At 47.9% G+C, this 16059-nt stretch overlaps 1 protein-coding gene across 1 annotated transcript in view; it reads left to right on the top strand.

Annotated features, from left to right (window-relative positions):
• Positions 1-16059, top strand: part of reck (reversion-inducing-cysteine-rich protein with kazal motifs) — a 44112-nt gene that overhangs the window by 18530 nt on the left and 9523 nt on the right. Inside the window, exons 6-16 of the mRNA XM_036522228.1 lie at positions 69-116; positions 1361-1394; positions 2454-2651; positions 3053-3317; positions 3929-4102; positions 8364-8576; positions 12229-12365; positions 12514-12654; positions 12854-13042; positions 14339-14461; positions 14798-14969. Of these exons, the coding sequence (XP_036378121.1) occupies positions 69-116; positions 1361-1394; positions 2454-2651; positions 3053-3317; positions 3929-4102; positions 8364-8576; positions 12229-12365; positions 12514-12654; positions 12854-13042; positions 14339-14461; positions 14798-14969 (1694 nt within the window). The remainder of the gene's footprint in view (positions 1-68; positions 117-1360; positions 1395-2453; positions 2652-3052; positions 3318-3928; positions 4103-8363; positions 8577-12228; positions 12366-12513; positions 12655-12853; positions 13043-14338; positions 14462-14797; positions 14970-16059) is intronic.

The following is a 16059-nucleotide window of genomic DNA, read 5'->3' on the forward strand; positions in this document are numbered from 1 at the left end:
CATCTTACCTCCTGTAAGACCATCCTGTGTATGGTTCTAATGCAGTTCATGGTCTTCTCTCCCTGTAGGCATCATCCAAGAATGATATCACGAAAGTATGCAAGAAGGACTCTGAGGCAAGTAACTTCTCAGCTGAAAACGGAGATGTTGCGTTACAAACCTCTATGCTTTGCGATGGACACAAACACACGCCCGCACATACGAGGGTTTTTCCAGCGCAGTAGTAATAAGTTACTTGATTAGGACCCCATGTGTATCCAGGCAGGAAATGCTGTTGTGGAAGTAGAGGAATATGGGCTTTCAGCATGTGCGGGTTCTACTTCATCATGCTGTCAGTAACAATTGCTAACAGTGGACTTCTCTTGTGTGTTTTCACAACGTCAGTGGCAGTGTTGTTTGCCACCATGGACTTCTTATTTAACTAATATGGTATTTAAACTCCCCTCATTTTCATCATTTTGGCTTTTGTGTTCTTTAGGGCATTATTTTTTACTCCAATGATGTATTGCACCTATTGGTCCATGGAGTAATGATTTCACTGCATAGGACAGTGAATATATAATCAAAAGATATAGAAATCTTGCTGATGATTGGGTATGATTTCCCATCTATAGTTGAGCCTGCTGCTTTCAGAAAAAAATTATGTTGCCATGTAGTCTATTTTTAATATCATTTCCTTATAACAAACAGTGAAAACAACAACAGACATAATTTTGGTGTGGGAGGGATTCCATCCAGCCTAACCATCTTAGCTCACATTATGAACGGTCTCGACGGAATGCAGCAGTGTGGCCTTTCTTTACGAAATGGTCAAGGAAGCAAAAAAAAAAAAGTATGGTATCATTTCCAGATTGTGGAGTGAGTTGCAGTTGGAGCGGGGCGATGTTGCCTTGGGAGGGAGTGTCTGCAGAGGATGGTTGGGAGCATTTCCAGTGTGATTTATTTCTGTGTAGCCCTGAGAAGAGACCTCGGACGGGGTCATGGAACAAACCGGGTTATTCATTCTGTCCCGGGCCGCGGCGTTGCGGCGGTGCCGAGCAGCGCAACCGTGCGACTGGCGGAAGAGCTCTTCTCCACAGCCACGCTAAATATGAAGGACTGCACACCTCGTATGAAAGGCGGTTCCCCCCCGACTCTCCCTGTCATTAGCATGTCAGGCAGGCGGAAAGAAAGACATGCCTTTGTGTATTCATAGGAATCGTTAAACGATGCTCAGCCTCAGCCCGTCGGGGGATGCTGTGAATTGCCAGCCTCAGCCGTTGTTGAAATGTTTTCAGCCAGTATTAATGAGATTGCTGTTTTGATTGTTTTTGCCAGGTGAAGCAATTTTTATATATTTACAGATGTATTTATTTTGCAGAAACCTCTCTATAGCTGCATCACCAAAAATGAAAGTAAGTTTGTGTGTTTTTACTGTACATGCATTTGTGTGCACTTATTTAAAAGTAATTTCTTTAATCATTCTTTTATATGTTATTATAAAACATATGTCAGTATATGCATCATTCATAATCCAGTATCTGAAGTCTGCTCTTGTGCTTAATCCTGATTACCCTTGGTATTATCTCATTAGCCTCTGTGTATGTATGTCTTTGTAACTATGTATAACTGTGTTTTTTGTCAGGTCCCCCTTGTAAAAGAGATTTCAGTTTCAATGGGGTTCTCCAGGTTAAATGAAGGATAAATAAATAGCATATAAATAAATAAAATAATTGTTGATTATTCGCAGATCACTGATTTCACTGCCAGTAGAATGAACTGGTTTCACTGCCAGCAGAATGCTAATGGCATATGATCTTGGAGCACAAGCAAGGCCCTGTTCCAGTTAAGTCCGCAGAGGAAAGACCGTTCTGTTGTAGCTTACCCTGTCCCCCTGTTGTGAGAGACAAGGAAATGAGCTGCCACCCTGCCTGATAAGCCCTGTTTACATGCCTGGGGGGCAGGGTCGTGACCCCTTAGGCCGCTGAAATGACTTCATCTGTCACAGAACCCAGCGGTGAATAAAGCGCTTATTTGTATTTCCAAAGCCATTGTGCCATTGTGCAAGGCCGGCCCACAGGGGCTCGAGATGCGCCATACGTTTAGGCCCCCAAGAGGATGTTCCCCCTTTTCCACACTGATGCGCCGGCTCTAGTCTTTCTGTTTCACCGCTCGACCCCCACAAAGGGAGCCTCAGATCTCTGCACGCTACGAAAATCTGTCACATCCTTTCTCATTTTGGAGAGAAATTATTGTGAAAACAAACACTTGGGACCCGGGACAGAGGCAGGATGGGAAGGGCACCGCTGTTTGGAAACGTTTAGCAGAACCTGTTTTCGTAACGATGTGTGTTCGTCCTCAAATGCTTGCAAATTGCGTGGTATTTAAAACCCACGCTGCAGTTTTGCAGTATCTAACTTTTTCCTCTGTGTGTGTGTGTGTGTGTCTGTGTCTGTGTGTGTTTGCTCTTTCAGTGGGCTCAGTGTGCTGCAGCTATGCCGGGAGACACACAAACTGCCGAGAGTACTGCCAGGCCATCTTCCGAACAGACTCCTCTCCCACCGTCTCTCAGATCAGAGCTGTTAAGGAGTACTGTCAGAGCGTCAGCCCACAGCTCATAAGCTGTGTGGGAAACTACACCAAATCCTACCCAATCAAGAGCCCCATCGACAGTAAGTGTCCGCGTGGACACGTTCTCACAGGCACGGAAACACTCACCTCTGCGCATGTTATTGTGGGTTACCTGTTAGGATAACCACGCACCAGCCCCTATCCTTGCCTTCCCCACAGATCGCCTCAGTGTTAACTGTCACTGTGAGCAGCTGTGTGTGACCCGACAATGAGTCACAGCTCAGGTTCCTTAGCTCTCAGAAGAGACATGTCTCTGTTTTCTGTGAGGTGCAGCGTGTTCTGTGTGTACTGTTCTGGTGCTGACCAAGCGGTGGCATCACACTAGTGTAGCTGTCCCCTTACTCCACCTTGCCAGCCGGCTCACCTGCACAGTCTGCTGCGGTCTGCGCGGCGACACTTGTGTCTCGGCCTGCAAAGTAACGGCGTGCCTGCGTCTGCGCAGGTCTGTACTGCTGCGACCGGGCGGAGGACGTCCACTGCCAGACGGCCTGCCGGCGCATTCTGCGCACCATGACGACGGAGCACGAGATCATCGACGGGCTGATCGCGGAGTGCGACCGGCAGCCCCTCCCCCAGGACCCTCTCTGGCAGTGCTTCCTGGGGAGCTCGCACACGCCCCCCAAGAGCGACCCGGACACCTCCCCCACCGCCAAAATGGACTGTGCCAAGCTGCATTGCTGTTCCAAAGCCAATACCTCACAGTGCAGGTGAGTGAAAGGGCCTCTAGGCATAACAATACGTTACATTACATTACGTCATTTAGCTCTTACCCAGGGAGACTTCCAAATAAGTGCATCACTATGCTAAGAATAGCTATCGAGAAGTGTACTAGTGTAGAGTGCTTTTTTTAAATAGAAAATAGGGATAGATAAGATAGATAGAGAGGGAGGTAGACTAGAGATAAAGCTTGAAGAGAAGAGTTTATAGCTTTCTCTTGAAGGCCCCCAGGGAGTCTGTTGTACGAATCTCAGCAGGAAGCTCATTCCACCAGTGTAGAGCAAGTATTGAGAGGCGGCAGGTCCGAGAGATAATAGGAACTTAGGAAGGATTGCTTATTATACAGTTACATGTGCATGTATTGTTTGATTTAAAAGAATAGGGTTTTCTTCAGAATAAAGCTTGTATTAAGGTGTGTATAATGGCTATGTGTGTGCACCCTGTTATCAACACTGATCTGTATTGGACTCCTGACTCTGACCCAACATTTGTTAGAAGGGCTAGAAAAGGACTCTGATGTAAGGTTGACATATGGTGTCATATATCTCCCTGCACGCATGCGTATGTTTCTCTCTGACCACTTGCTCTGGTCACATGACAGGGAAATGTGTCAGGAGATCAGCACCAACTGGGGCACTCAGACGTGGCAGGAGTTTGACCAGATGTGCGAATACAACCCCGTTGAGGCCGACCTGGTCACCTGCCTGGCGGACGTCCGAGAGCCCTGTCAGCTGGGCTGCAAGGACCTCACCTACTGCACCAACTTCAACAACAGGTGAGTCACCGTACTGCTCTTACTGCAGTGACCGTGTCTAGTGAAATGAGTTCAAAAGCAGGTGAGTGACCATGTCCACTGAATCAAGCTCAGCAGCAGGAGTGATGTGTCTGCTGCACCGGGTTCCATAGCGGTCGGCTGATTGTGTCCACTGAAGCAGGTATAAGCAGTGAGTCTGTTTAAAAGGGAGAGAGAATGCTCACACATGTGCGTGGGGTGACCTCGTCTCATACAATTAGCCATCGTCGTCAGCCATGAGCTGAATGGTTGTAAACAGATTATTGTAATTTATTACGGCAGGGGTAGCATGAGCAGCTCTGTCAAGCCGCTGAAGTTCACAATAATGAGTGGTGACTTGAGGCCTTGGTCTGGGGCCTCCTAGTTACTGGGTTTGTGTGCAGTTCTCTGGTCAATGTGTCTCCCTTCAGGCCCGCTAAAGCCATGTGGAAATGAACATTATGGCATTTTAGTTAATTGCATTCAATTTATATACTGACAGAAGAAAAATGTTTCCTCTGTTGTTCGATACACAGTTGGGAAACTGAATGTCAGACGAGCGTGCGTGAGCGGTTTTCGCCGCTGACAGTAATTGCCGTCAGGGCGCAGCGTAATGGAGCCGGGCCCCGCCAGGGTCCCCTCAGAACACAGTGGACTTTCAGTCTCTGCCGGCCCTATGACAGTTGTGGTTGCTGCTTAGCGCAGCATTCAGAGGGGGTGGAAGGGGTGGAGGGGGTTAAGGGGGGGGGGGGGGGGGGGGGGGGGTTGATGCGTTGGGGGTTATTTACTAGTCACAGTGAGGGCAGGGCAAACCACGGGCCCCTCTCGAACAAAGGCGGCTGTCGTCAGAGCGAAAAGCGCCACAGCTTGATGCGTTTGAGCACAGTCTGGGGCAGGGCTCACCCTGGAGCTGATCAAAGCCCGGAGCAAAATCATACAAACATGACACAGTGGAATGGAACACATGCCTGGGACACTTTTTTTTTTTGGGGGGGGGGGGGGGGGGCAGTGTGGAGGGATGGGGGGGTTGGGGTGCAGCAGGAAAATGGTTTATGCAGACATTGCTCACAGAAATACTCCTACAATAACACTCACACTGTACAGTTTCCAGTATACCCCTAATGGAGTATGTTTCACATCTGTAAGAAAAGGGGGAAAACATGAGAATGTAACAGCACCAGGATGTGGGTGGTGCCGTTGTAATGTAGGATATACAAGAATTTGAAATGCTTGCCAGGAAATACCTCTTAGACCTGGTTGGATATGAGTGTCACTGAACGTTAACTTACTCCTCCCATCAGATGAGAGCAGGAAAGGGTGGGGCAGATTAAAATAAGGATTGCTGGAGCAGTGGCATAAGAAGGAATTTGCAAAACACAGTTTTTAAAATTAAGTCAGTTTCCCATGTCTCTTCTGTTCCCCCCCTCTGTGTCTCTCACCCCCCCCCCCCCTTTTTTCCTTTTCATAACTCCCTCTTCCATTTCATCCACTCCCTCTGCCCCTCCTTTTTCTCCCACTCTCTCGATGGGTTTATGTGGGCATTACATGCGTTACTTGAACTTTACTTAAGGAATATTACCCTGTTTACCCTGGCCAAATTTGAGGTGCCTCTTTGATCAGTGACACTCAAGGTCCACCGAGGCCTGCTTGTAGAAGATTCCGTGTCCTGTTTTCATTGGAGGAGACAGAGGAATCCCACTTTGCACAATGGCACCGTTGCCGCTGCTCCCAGTGCGGGATTCAGAGTTCAGGGAAAACAAATGCTGGCTCCAATTTCCTTTGAAGGATTCCTGGGGAGGGTTGCATGCGCAGGCTCCCCTGCGGGGTTCAAAGCCAGGGTGTCTCGTGCGGCGCTGTCCTTGGCCCGCAGAACGCCTAGCGGAACGCAAACACTGTGAAGGGCGCCGGGGACCCGGGTCTCCTGGAGCGGCGGGACCTCCCGGGGCCTAGCGTGCGCATGCGAAGGGGAGCGAGCTTCGCCATCCCCTCGGCCTTGTGGCTGGTCAAATAAACTCCCCTCTCCGTGTAGTTTATTGACGCAGGGAACGCATAGGGGGCTCTTCAGATGTCGCCCACTGTGGCGGCTCTCTTCCCAGCGCTGTCGCGCCGCTCATTCCTGCATAGTCCCACAGTCGGTGTCTGGACTTGACCTCGTGAGATTGACCCTGGATCAGTGTTCTCAGACAGGAAGTCTGTGTGAACTTTCTGAGTATTTCCTTAAAGGGTGTGTTGAGTGAGAGAAAGAGGGTGAGTGAGAGAGAGAGAGAGAGACCTGTTTATGGGGCCATAAAGTTCAACGCTTAAAAAAAGAATCACCAAAATATGCGACAGACAAAAAGGGAGATTCTGTTTTGCAAATCTGAGCAGTATGCCTGTTAACAATGTTGCAGAAATGGAGAGATATTAATGTTTCAGTATTAATAACAATCCACTAATAATATTTAGCTTACGTGGAATGCAAGTCCCTAACTAAAATGACAAATACCCAGCAGAAAAGTATTGTGTTGGCATGGAATGTAAGCACATGTTTTCATAAATAAAGTGAACACATACCCCAGTTGGCTTTATGTATTTATGTCTACAACCTAAGAAGGGTTTTTGTTTAAATGAACTGAATTTGTGCTCTCTTTTGAATAGTTGGAAAAGACACATTGTTCCTGTTTTTTAATTACTAATCCCACATTTTTTTACCACTGTGGAGAATACAGCTGTGAGTAAGGTGCTACTGTCTCAATTTCACACAAAAGGGCTGTCGGATCATGTGCTCGATTTGAATAGCGTAATGACGACATGTGCTCCAACTGCCTAAATTGATGCGCAACCCTTATCTTGAATCCACACCAGCTTGGAGTCTTGCAGGCCACTGCAATGATGTAAGCATGGGCCAGAGCATGGCGTGGTGTCAGGATGTCTGTGTTTATGTTTTCTCTGAGTGTTCAAAGGCTGCTGGCATACCTTTTGTTGGCATTTGTCCACGTTTGAACTGTTCATTTCTTGCAGATGTATAGCTATCTTTCATGTCAAATCGAGATCAGGATGATACAAAAGCATGGGGATGACCCATTAAAACCAAACAGCCTGTCATCCTCAACACAGAACTTCAGTTAATAAAAAGAAGAAACAAGAGTAGCACAGTGGTTTAGAAGACAGAGCGATCTGATATTCTTCACACAGTTTCAGTTGCTTTCAAGTGCAATAGACAAGACAATAAAATGGGAAACAAATGTGCTCTGGTACTTGCGCATCACCACAAGTTTAATGGTCACTGAAATTACTTGAAAATATGGGGTAGGAACATGAAGCCACAGCTCAACAGATTTATGTTTTTAGTTTAGTGGACAGAGCAACCTGAAATCCCTAACACAGAGTTTCAGTCAAGAAATGAGCAGGCACTATGAAAGGGCTGCAACTACTTTGCTGGCTCATTTACCCTCTAGTGGTAAAGTTGTGTTATTGCAGGAGCTTTTTGCTCGGTCAGACATTGAGTGAGTGAGGTAGCAAAGGGGCAAAGCTAGGGCTGCTTCCACCAGATGCAGCAGAGAAAAGTAACAGGCAAAGTAGCGAATGGTTTAGGGTAGAGGGGAAAACAAAGAGCCTTCTCACAATACGGTCAGACAGCCGCTCTGCTACCCCCTGTGGTCATGACCTGCAGCTGAAAATAGGCTCGAAATAAGGGCACGCTCAGCTGTCTGTGGTCTCCGCGATGACCTCCCAGGGCAGGAAGTGGCTGCCAGGGGGCGAAACCATGTAAATAAACTAGCAGGTGACTGCCTATCAGCGTCTGACCACGCCAGCCTCAGTCTGGAAATATCCCTGCACCTACTAATCACGCACACCGCACTGGAAGCACATGAAAGGGCCTTCTATCCGAGATCACTGTTGAAACACCACTCACAACGCCAGGTTTCCTGAGGAAGTCCTCTTACCCGACCACTAAGCGCAGAGTGCTCTGGTTTGGAATGCTTTTGTAATGATGGATGAAAAAGAGTGGTAAACGCTGGCTGTCTGGGTGTGACATCAGCAGGATGAAGGCCTGTGCCTGAAGGCAGTTGATCATACAGGACAACTCACCGTACAGTACACCTGCACGTTCACTTTTGTCAAAACAGGAACAGGGTCCTTTCTTGCATGCATATGTACCTGAAGCGTTACTGTTTCCAGGTACCTACACATGGTGACACACACATTGAGCAGTCTGTGTGTGTGTGTTTTAGTATGTGTGCTTGTGTTGTGAAATCTTTTCTCTGTGGTGTGTTTTTATCAGGCCCACAGAGCTGTTCCGCAGCTGCAACACCCAGTCGGACCAGGGGGCCATGAACGACATCAAGCTGTGGGCCAACGGCACCATCAAGATGCCCTTCATGAACATCCCGGTGCTGGACATAAAGAAGTGCCGCCCCGAGATGTGGAAGGCAGTGGCCTGCGCCCTGCAGATCAAGCCCTGCTACAGCAAGTCCCGCGGCAGTGTCATCTGCAAGTATGTCCCCTCCCTCACGCCCCCCAGGCACTCTCAAACACCCTGTCCTGCTCAGCTTGTGGGCATGTTCAAATACCCAGGCATTACTAATGACCTCATGGTCGCTGTCAAACGTGCTGCCTTAATGTTAACCTCATGTGCACGCTCAATAACGCTACCTTGCTAAAAACCTCAAGAGCACTCTCAATAACCCTGCCTTGCTAAAAACCTCAAGAGCACTCTCAATAACCCTGCCTTGCTAAAAACCTCAAGGGAACTCTCAATAACCCTGCCTTACTAATAACTACATGGGCACACTCAAAACCCCTGCCATAGTAATAACTTGAGCATTCTCAAACACCCTCTTACAATTAACCTCATGGGCACTCTATAACACCCTCATATTAATAAAATCATGGATATACTTAAACACCCAGCCTTACTATCCTCATGGGCACACTCAAACACCCTGCCTTACTAATGAACTCATGAGCACACTCAAACACCTGCTTATTAATAACTTCGTAGGCTTTTTCAGACACCCTCTTAGTAATACTCTCATGGGCACTCTCTAACACGCTTGTCTCTAACGTCATGAGTGCGCCCAAACACCATGCTATGTTCACTTCATAGCCAGAAAGGCTCCACAGCTCCTTTCTGCTTCATGATTAGGGTGTTGAGAGTATGTTGTTCATCAAAACTTACCTTTAAAATACAGCTTATTGTTCTTCCATTTATTACATAATTGTCACTTAGCAGGTGCGCTTATCTAAAGCGACTTAATATAGTTACAATTTTATCAATTTATAAAGTAGACTTGGATATTTACTGAGGCAATTAAGTACCGTGGGTTAAGTACCAGGCCCAAGGGTACCACAGCGGGGCCAGTGACCTTTTGGTTACAAGCCCTGCTTCTTATCACTGGAAAAAAAAAATCAGCGAGCAACTGATAAAGAGATAACGGTTTATGGAATGCACCAAGCAGACACTATGTAAATGGCTTGTTCAACGCAGAGTTAGAAATGACATGCCTGAGTTTTATTTTCTGAGAGCTTAACATAACCATTGGGTGCCTTTGGAATGTCAGCCAGACTAGTTGAATTTGCTCATTCTCATGACAAGGAACACTTATTAAATGTAAAACAGATTTTTTTCTACCATTTACAGGGAAGTCACATGTTCAAAAATTTAAACTCCCATAACCTCCATAACCTTAAGGCCTTTTTTTCTGATGCTTCTTGGTACGCTGTGATATTAATTATGCATATCCTCTCTCACCTAGAGTGCCTATATTTTGCATAACTTTCACATATTCAGCGAACACGGCAGAGTGTGTAGCTCAGGGCAAGAACCGCAGTGAAATCAAATGGGATTTGAAAGGCGTGATCGTGTCGGTGAAGGGTTCAGTTCAGGACCCTTTGTACCAGGCCGAGGCTCAGGCAGAGCACATAACTCCAGGGGGGCTGTGGTTTTAACAGGGGAAGTTGCTCACGGAAGTCATCATGGCTGCATGTGATGATCAAAGCGGTTTCGCTGGAGGTAATTACAGAGCCTCAGAGGTTAACGGGCCAAATGAGACGGCGCAGAGGGCGCTCTGATCAAAACGCGCTCTTGTAATGTGGGCTCATTAAGGAAGCTGTGGCTGTGAACCACCACCTACGCCTCTCAGCGTCTAGGCCCGGTTTCAACCTAACCGCCACGGCGTTTCGTCCTGAACTCTGGGCGATGAATCGGAGCAGGCGTTAGGCTTTATAAGTGCTTGCACATCGTTGTGACATTCGGTGGCTAAACTAAACTGAAGTGATAGAAAAAAACGCACTCTGATGCCACAGTGCTTAGATTGTTCTCCATAACGAGCTTCCTGGCTATGCTGTGGAACTGCATTATACCAAATGATGTGCATGTGTTTGCTTCGGCAGTTGTAACTGTCCCGCGCAGTTGTGTGACCGAGTCATTTTTGACAAAGCCACCTGTATTGGCGTGCTGCGGAAAAAGTCACAAACCTTGCGCCACAAACCACTCTTTGTGTCAAAGCCAGGTGGATTCAGTCATTTTCCATGCCTCTTCATTACGTTTCTTGGACACTTCTGTGGCTGCCGCTCCAGGTTCTTCCCTGCAGATTTTGTAGCGCTCGTGATTAGATTAGCTTTCATTACTTTGACATCCTTGAACGAGTGTGTTTTTCCACAGCTCATGAAGAAACGAGGCGAGCACAGGTGACTCAAAGGTACTGTGCTGTAGCCTGTAATGGACTTGTGCCACTAAACAGGGCGTACCACGGGACAGCATTCATGACCAGCCACATTTATCTTCATTGTCATTGCCGCACTGAGCTAAAAAAAAAGAAAGAAAAACATTCATTTATCATGCAGAAGGTTTACAGCAAGTGGGATAAAGCCTCTTACTGAAGTGCACCTTTTTTGCAGCACAATCACGAACCAAAGGCAATTTTCCTAAACTTGTGGTGCAGAGGGTGCGCCAGACCAGAGGAAACAATAGCAGACCTGGTCGGCTTAGTTGGAGACAAAGTGCGGCGACATTGATTGATGAGCACATTTGACCCCAGAGCTATCAGTCACAGCTGAGACTGGCACACCGATGTCTTGGCCTAAAGCCTTCTAAACACAGGCACCCAGCTGGTCAAATCCCTGCTGGAATGTGTCTGTGTGTGAGCGCAGGTGAACCTGAACGAGTGCGTCTAACTCGTCTCTCTCTGAAGAGACAGGCACGTTGGACGTGACATAACTAGGCTAGTGAATTATGCCCCGCCCGTGTGGAAAAACAACTGCTTCCTCCCTAGATTCTGACAGTGTTTGTAATGATTTCTGAAAGGAGGGTGTGCCATGTTTGGAGTGGGTAAACGGACACTGCCAGTGTACACAAAGTGTCAGCGATGCGTGTCAAAATGCTGGAGTTTTGGAGGCACCTTTGATTGCTGTAAACCAATCTGTCCAGTTATAAGTTGCCAGGGTGGTGTTTGATAACCTTCATGTGCAGTCTTTTTCCGAAATGCAGCTCGTTCCTTTTGAAATCAAGCGCTTTGTTTTCTCAAAGGTAATTAGGGAACATATTTTATCGACTCTGTGCGTAGCCCAATTCCTTGAATGCCAGATGTGCTCCGCCGATATGAGTGTATCTTATTACAAGGGCTCACCAGGGGCGCATTTTAGTCAAGAAAAAGACATCAGGCATTCTTGAGCTGGTGCGGATGAAATGCTACAAAGGCAATGGATCAGGAAATGAAATGACACCCCAGGATGTCAAATAAATGTAACCTGCCTCCAGAGAATTCCAGATATGAGCCAGTGGCTGTTGAAAGTAACACTACAGCTCAACTTCAAACACAAATAAAAGTTCTTCCATTTCACTGTGTTTACACAACACGGGAGTTATGTGAATAGGCTCTTTTACACAGTCAGAACAGACGGTGAACAATTTTTACATTTAAGGGGCAAATTGAAGCAGCATGACAGTTATGAATTCTGCCGTGAGGCAAGGGCACAGTGTGCCAGTTGACAGGGTTATGTCCTTTCCATGGGCCCTGTTCAGCCATTAGGATCTGGACTGTCTGAATGAGCTCCCGTCGGTACTGTCTCTTTCGTATGTGTCCCCGTTTTCTCTTCCTGCTCTGGGTCCCAAAATGCTCAACACTCCTGCCACCTTGGTTCTCCAGGTCGGACTGCGTGGACATACTGACCCAGTGCGGGGACCGCAAGAGGTTCCACGAGGGACAGACCCCAGAGCGCATCTGTGACCTGCTGTCCCCCACCGATGACCCCGAGCGCTGCATTCCTCTAGAGAGATACCTGAGTAAGTGCACACACACACACACACACACACACGCACAAATGTCAAGTGAATGTTGCCTCTGAGCTTACTTGGCAAGGTGGTGCTCTGCCAGTTCTCTGGGCTTTTCTCCTTAAGGACTGGTTTTAGGGTCTCTTTTTCTCGTTGACAGGCCCCAGTTCCTTGGGAAACATCATTGAAGAGGTGATTCACCCTTGCAACCCTAACCCATGTCCTAGCAACCACCTGTGTGAGGTCAACAGAAAGGGTTGTCAACCTGGCCAGGACTGCCTGCCACACTTCTGTGTGCCAGGTACTGTACCATCACATACCTATAGGGGGAATTAAACTCACCATTGATTAATATCTTTAGTCTTTATGTGTATCATGCATGGATATAGACCTGTACCTGAAGGAAAACAGGGCTAGCCTTGTTTGGGAAACCTGATACCCTGTCTAGACTGCCCGTGCTTGTCTGAGTGTAATGTGTGCATGACCGGGTGTCGGCGCAGGCTGTAAGCTGGGGGAGGCCTCGGAGTTCCTGGTCAACATGGACGCCCTGATCCAGGTGCCCGTGCGCAATGGCCAGGTGGGCTGCTACGAGGTGTGCACCTGCGGGCAGAGCGGGCGTCTGGAGAACTGCGTGGAGATGCCCTGCATTGACACCTCCAAGACCTGCATCATTGGAGGCCAAAGAAAAAGTGCGTACTAACCCCCCCCCCCCCCCCACCCCAAACATGATTTTGTAATGGTAACATGGCACAGTGGACAAGGTAGCACAATAGAGTAATTAGGTTCTCCAGTCTGGAATTCAAAGGATAGTGCAGCCAAAGCTATCTTGAACTTCAGGAATAGTTTTGTTCTTCTGAGACACTGCTTTAAGCATTTTCTGTTATCTTGGCAGTATGTGAACTTGATTTAAGAAACTGAGCATCGCCTGGGAAAATTGGATCAGGATCCTTGCCAGACGCATGTCAGTCGTCTCTGCTGGATATGCATTAGAAACAAGAACATTCTGGAACTCCTGCCAAGACTTTTTCGTTTCCTCTTCGTTGCAAGTATTTTCTTACAAGGGAACAGCTTTTTAAAAGGACTTTGTGGAGAACACTCAGAGCAGCAGCTTATGAGGAGTTTCATGTGATGCGCTTTTTAAAAATCTTAACCTAAAGTGGTCAACAAGAATCATTTGAGGCTAACACTGCTCTGTTTTAACATTCCCAAACTATCTTTGGTGTTTTGTGTCCCGGCTTTGGGTGACAAGTTTCGTCTGGAGCCGGTACAGACCGAACACTGACCCTGTCCTCATCATTTATGAGAATTTTGTACACAAAAGCTAAATTTAAAACAAAAAATAAGGTAACCGCAGGCTGGCATTTCCTTCCTGTGGTGTCTTTGCGGTACACCCTAAATGTCCGTGCCCTGACTTAAAAGGACCGAGCTGCCCCCTCTGCTTGTTTAAGGCTGCCATGTGTGCACTACAGCGAGGGAGGAATTCGGCACAGAGTAACCACACTCAGCCATGTTTCACCACCACCCAACACCACTCAGTTACAGTGCCACCTAGTGGTCAAACACCATAGCTCAATTTCCCTGAAAACCAGACGATTGTGGGGAAGGGTTCATTTTCATTTTCAGTGAATGCCTGTTTCTGATATTCTTTCGGTGAATAATCAATGAATGTTTGTCTTGATTTGACGTGCTTTTAGTCCACATTGCTTGAACCATTTTGTTTTCCTGATGTTTCATTGTCCAAGGTAGTAAGAGGCTTTTGATGTATTTGATACAGATGTGCGGTGCAAGGCGAGTCAGTGATTGGGTATTTATTCCAGGCCTACCGAGCGAAGAGAGACCGTAACAGTTACAATAGTTTGCACTTTAATAGTAATCTGCAGATTAACTGCAGAAATGGTGTTGCTTGGGCATTGATAGGTCAAATTGCGCAGTCGCGTTTTGGTGGATGGCCCAACTGAATCCACTGTTTTTTGTCTTCATCCCAGATCATGGGACGTCCTTCAAGGTGGACTGCAACCCCTGCTCCTGCTTTGCGGGGGAGACGATCTGCTCCACCCGCCAGTGCCTGAGTGTGGACAGCTCCGAGGATGACCCCAGGCGTTTTACAGGTGGGGGGTGTGGCCGTTGAAGAAGACGTCCGTCATTCTGCCCTGCCATGATTTTCACTTCTTGCATGCCGTAGAGTATTTACGTTGCAGTGAACATTAGCTCAAGGGTTATGGAGTGAAGTCATTTTTTTAAAAGCTGAATTAAAACCTCTTACCTCCGTTTTCCAAGTGTGTGTTGCCACGAGACAGCGCTTACTCCACTAGCGAGTAAAAGGCAGATCATTCTCTGTCACGTTGTCACATTCTTGGTTTGTGTCGCACTCTGTCTGCAGGGAGTGCTGTTCTCTATAATTCCAGATTCTGCCTTTGCCCCCCCCCCCCCCCCCCCCGCTGTAGGTCTCCCCTGTGGCTGTCCGGACCAGTTTGTGCCCGTGTGCGCCCACAACGGGCGCACCTACCCCAGCGCCTGCGTGGCCCGCTGCGTGGGCCTGCACGACAATCAGTTCGAGTTCGGCTCCTGCCGAAGCAGCGACCCCTGCTCCCCCAACCCCTGCCAAAAAAATCAAAGGTAAGAGGCGTGAGTGGGGGGTTCCAGGACCCTTGTCTCACTGGGGTCGGGGTCAGGGTGATCCCCGGTTTTTCTCTCCCCCCCACACACACCTCCTCCAGCTGTGCAGGCCTGGCTGGGACCACGGTGTTTGTTCAGGTGCTGCATGGCCACGCTCTCTCAGATGGCTTGCGCTAATTGAACCCCCGCACAGCGGAGCGAGGGTCTGTTGTTCTAACCTTCCTCCGGATTCCTCTGTGATGCAGTGCCTTCGCTGAGCCCTCTGAGCCAGTTTGCCTCCGCGGATCATTTGTCTTGAGCGACATTATGTCACCAGCCTAATAGGGAGCGTCTTGGCTTCCTCACCCACGGCGTGCGCACAAGCATATGGCCCATCTGGCAATGAAAGCCGCGTCCGACCCACGGTCGGTGCTCGTTCCCCCGCGTCTGTGGAAAGGATGTTAGCGCAGCATCATCATGACAGCAATCTATCTCTTTAATGCCGAGTACCAAACAAAGGGGGCAGCGGGTGCCATTTACAAAGTCTTTGACTCTCTGACTGTGCGGGAACTAAATCCAGCAAACTTCTACTCATACCGCGAAAGCCGCTCAAACAGCCCTGCTTCAAACCCAATAAAAATTCATGCGCCAGTACCCCTCTGTTGAGTCTATACGACTTTAAATGAAGCAATAGAACTGCCACACTTTATTTCGCTGTTCTGCTACAGAGGATAATGGCTTTTGGCACTGATAGTTTGTAACATATTACAAAGCACATTTCATAACCTCTCCCTTGGTGGGGCGTTTGAAGAGAGGGACTTGGTGTGCTCTCCCCAGCGTTTTGTTATTTCATAAACAAGATTGTGAAAAGCAAATTCTTTCGTTTGATACCTGATTGGTGCTGTATGGAGCCGCCGCTGGGTCCTGAGGTATGCTGAAAGGCAGGCAGGTTGCTGTTGGGTGGGGCCTCTGGCTGGGTGTGCGTTGGAGAAGAGAGCACTGCTAAAGTCCGGTTACAGCAGGGCTCTGAACGGCATTTTACGAACGGCCTTTTCATACAGTACTGATTGATTCCAATTCACTCAATCCATGATGAAAATTAGAGGGAGAA

The sequence above is a fragment of the Megalops cyprinoides genome, chromosome 2, assembly GCF_013368585.1.
Source record: "Megalops cyprinoides isolate fMegCyp1 chromosome 2, fMegCyp1.pri, whole genome shotgun sequence".
In the NCBI taxonomy this organism is placed as follows: domain Eukaryota; kingdom Metazoa; phylum Chordata; class Actinopteri; order Elopiformes; family Megalopidae; genus Megalops; species Megalops cyprinoides.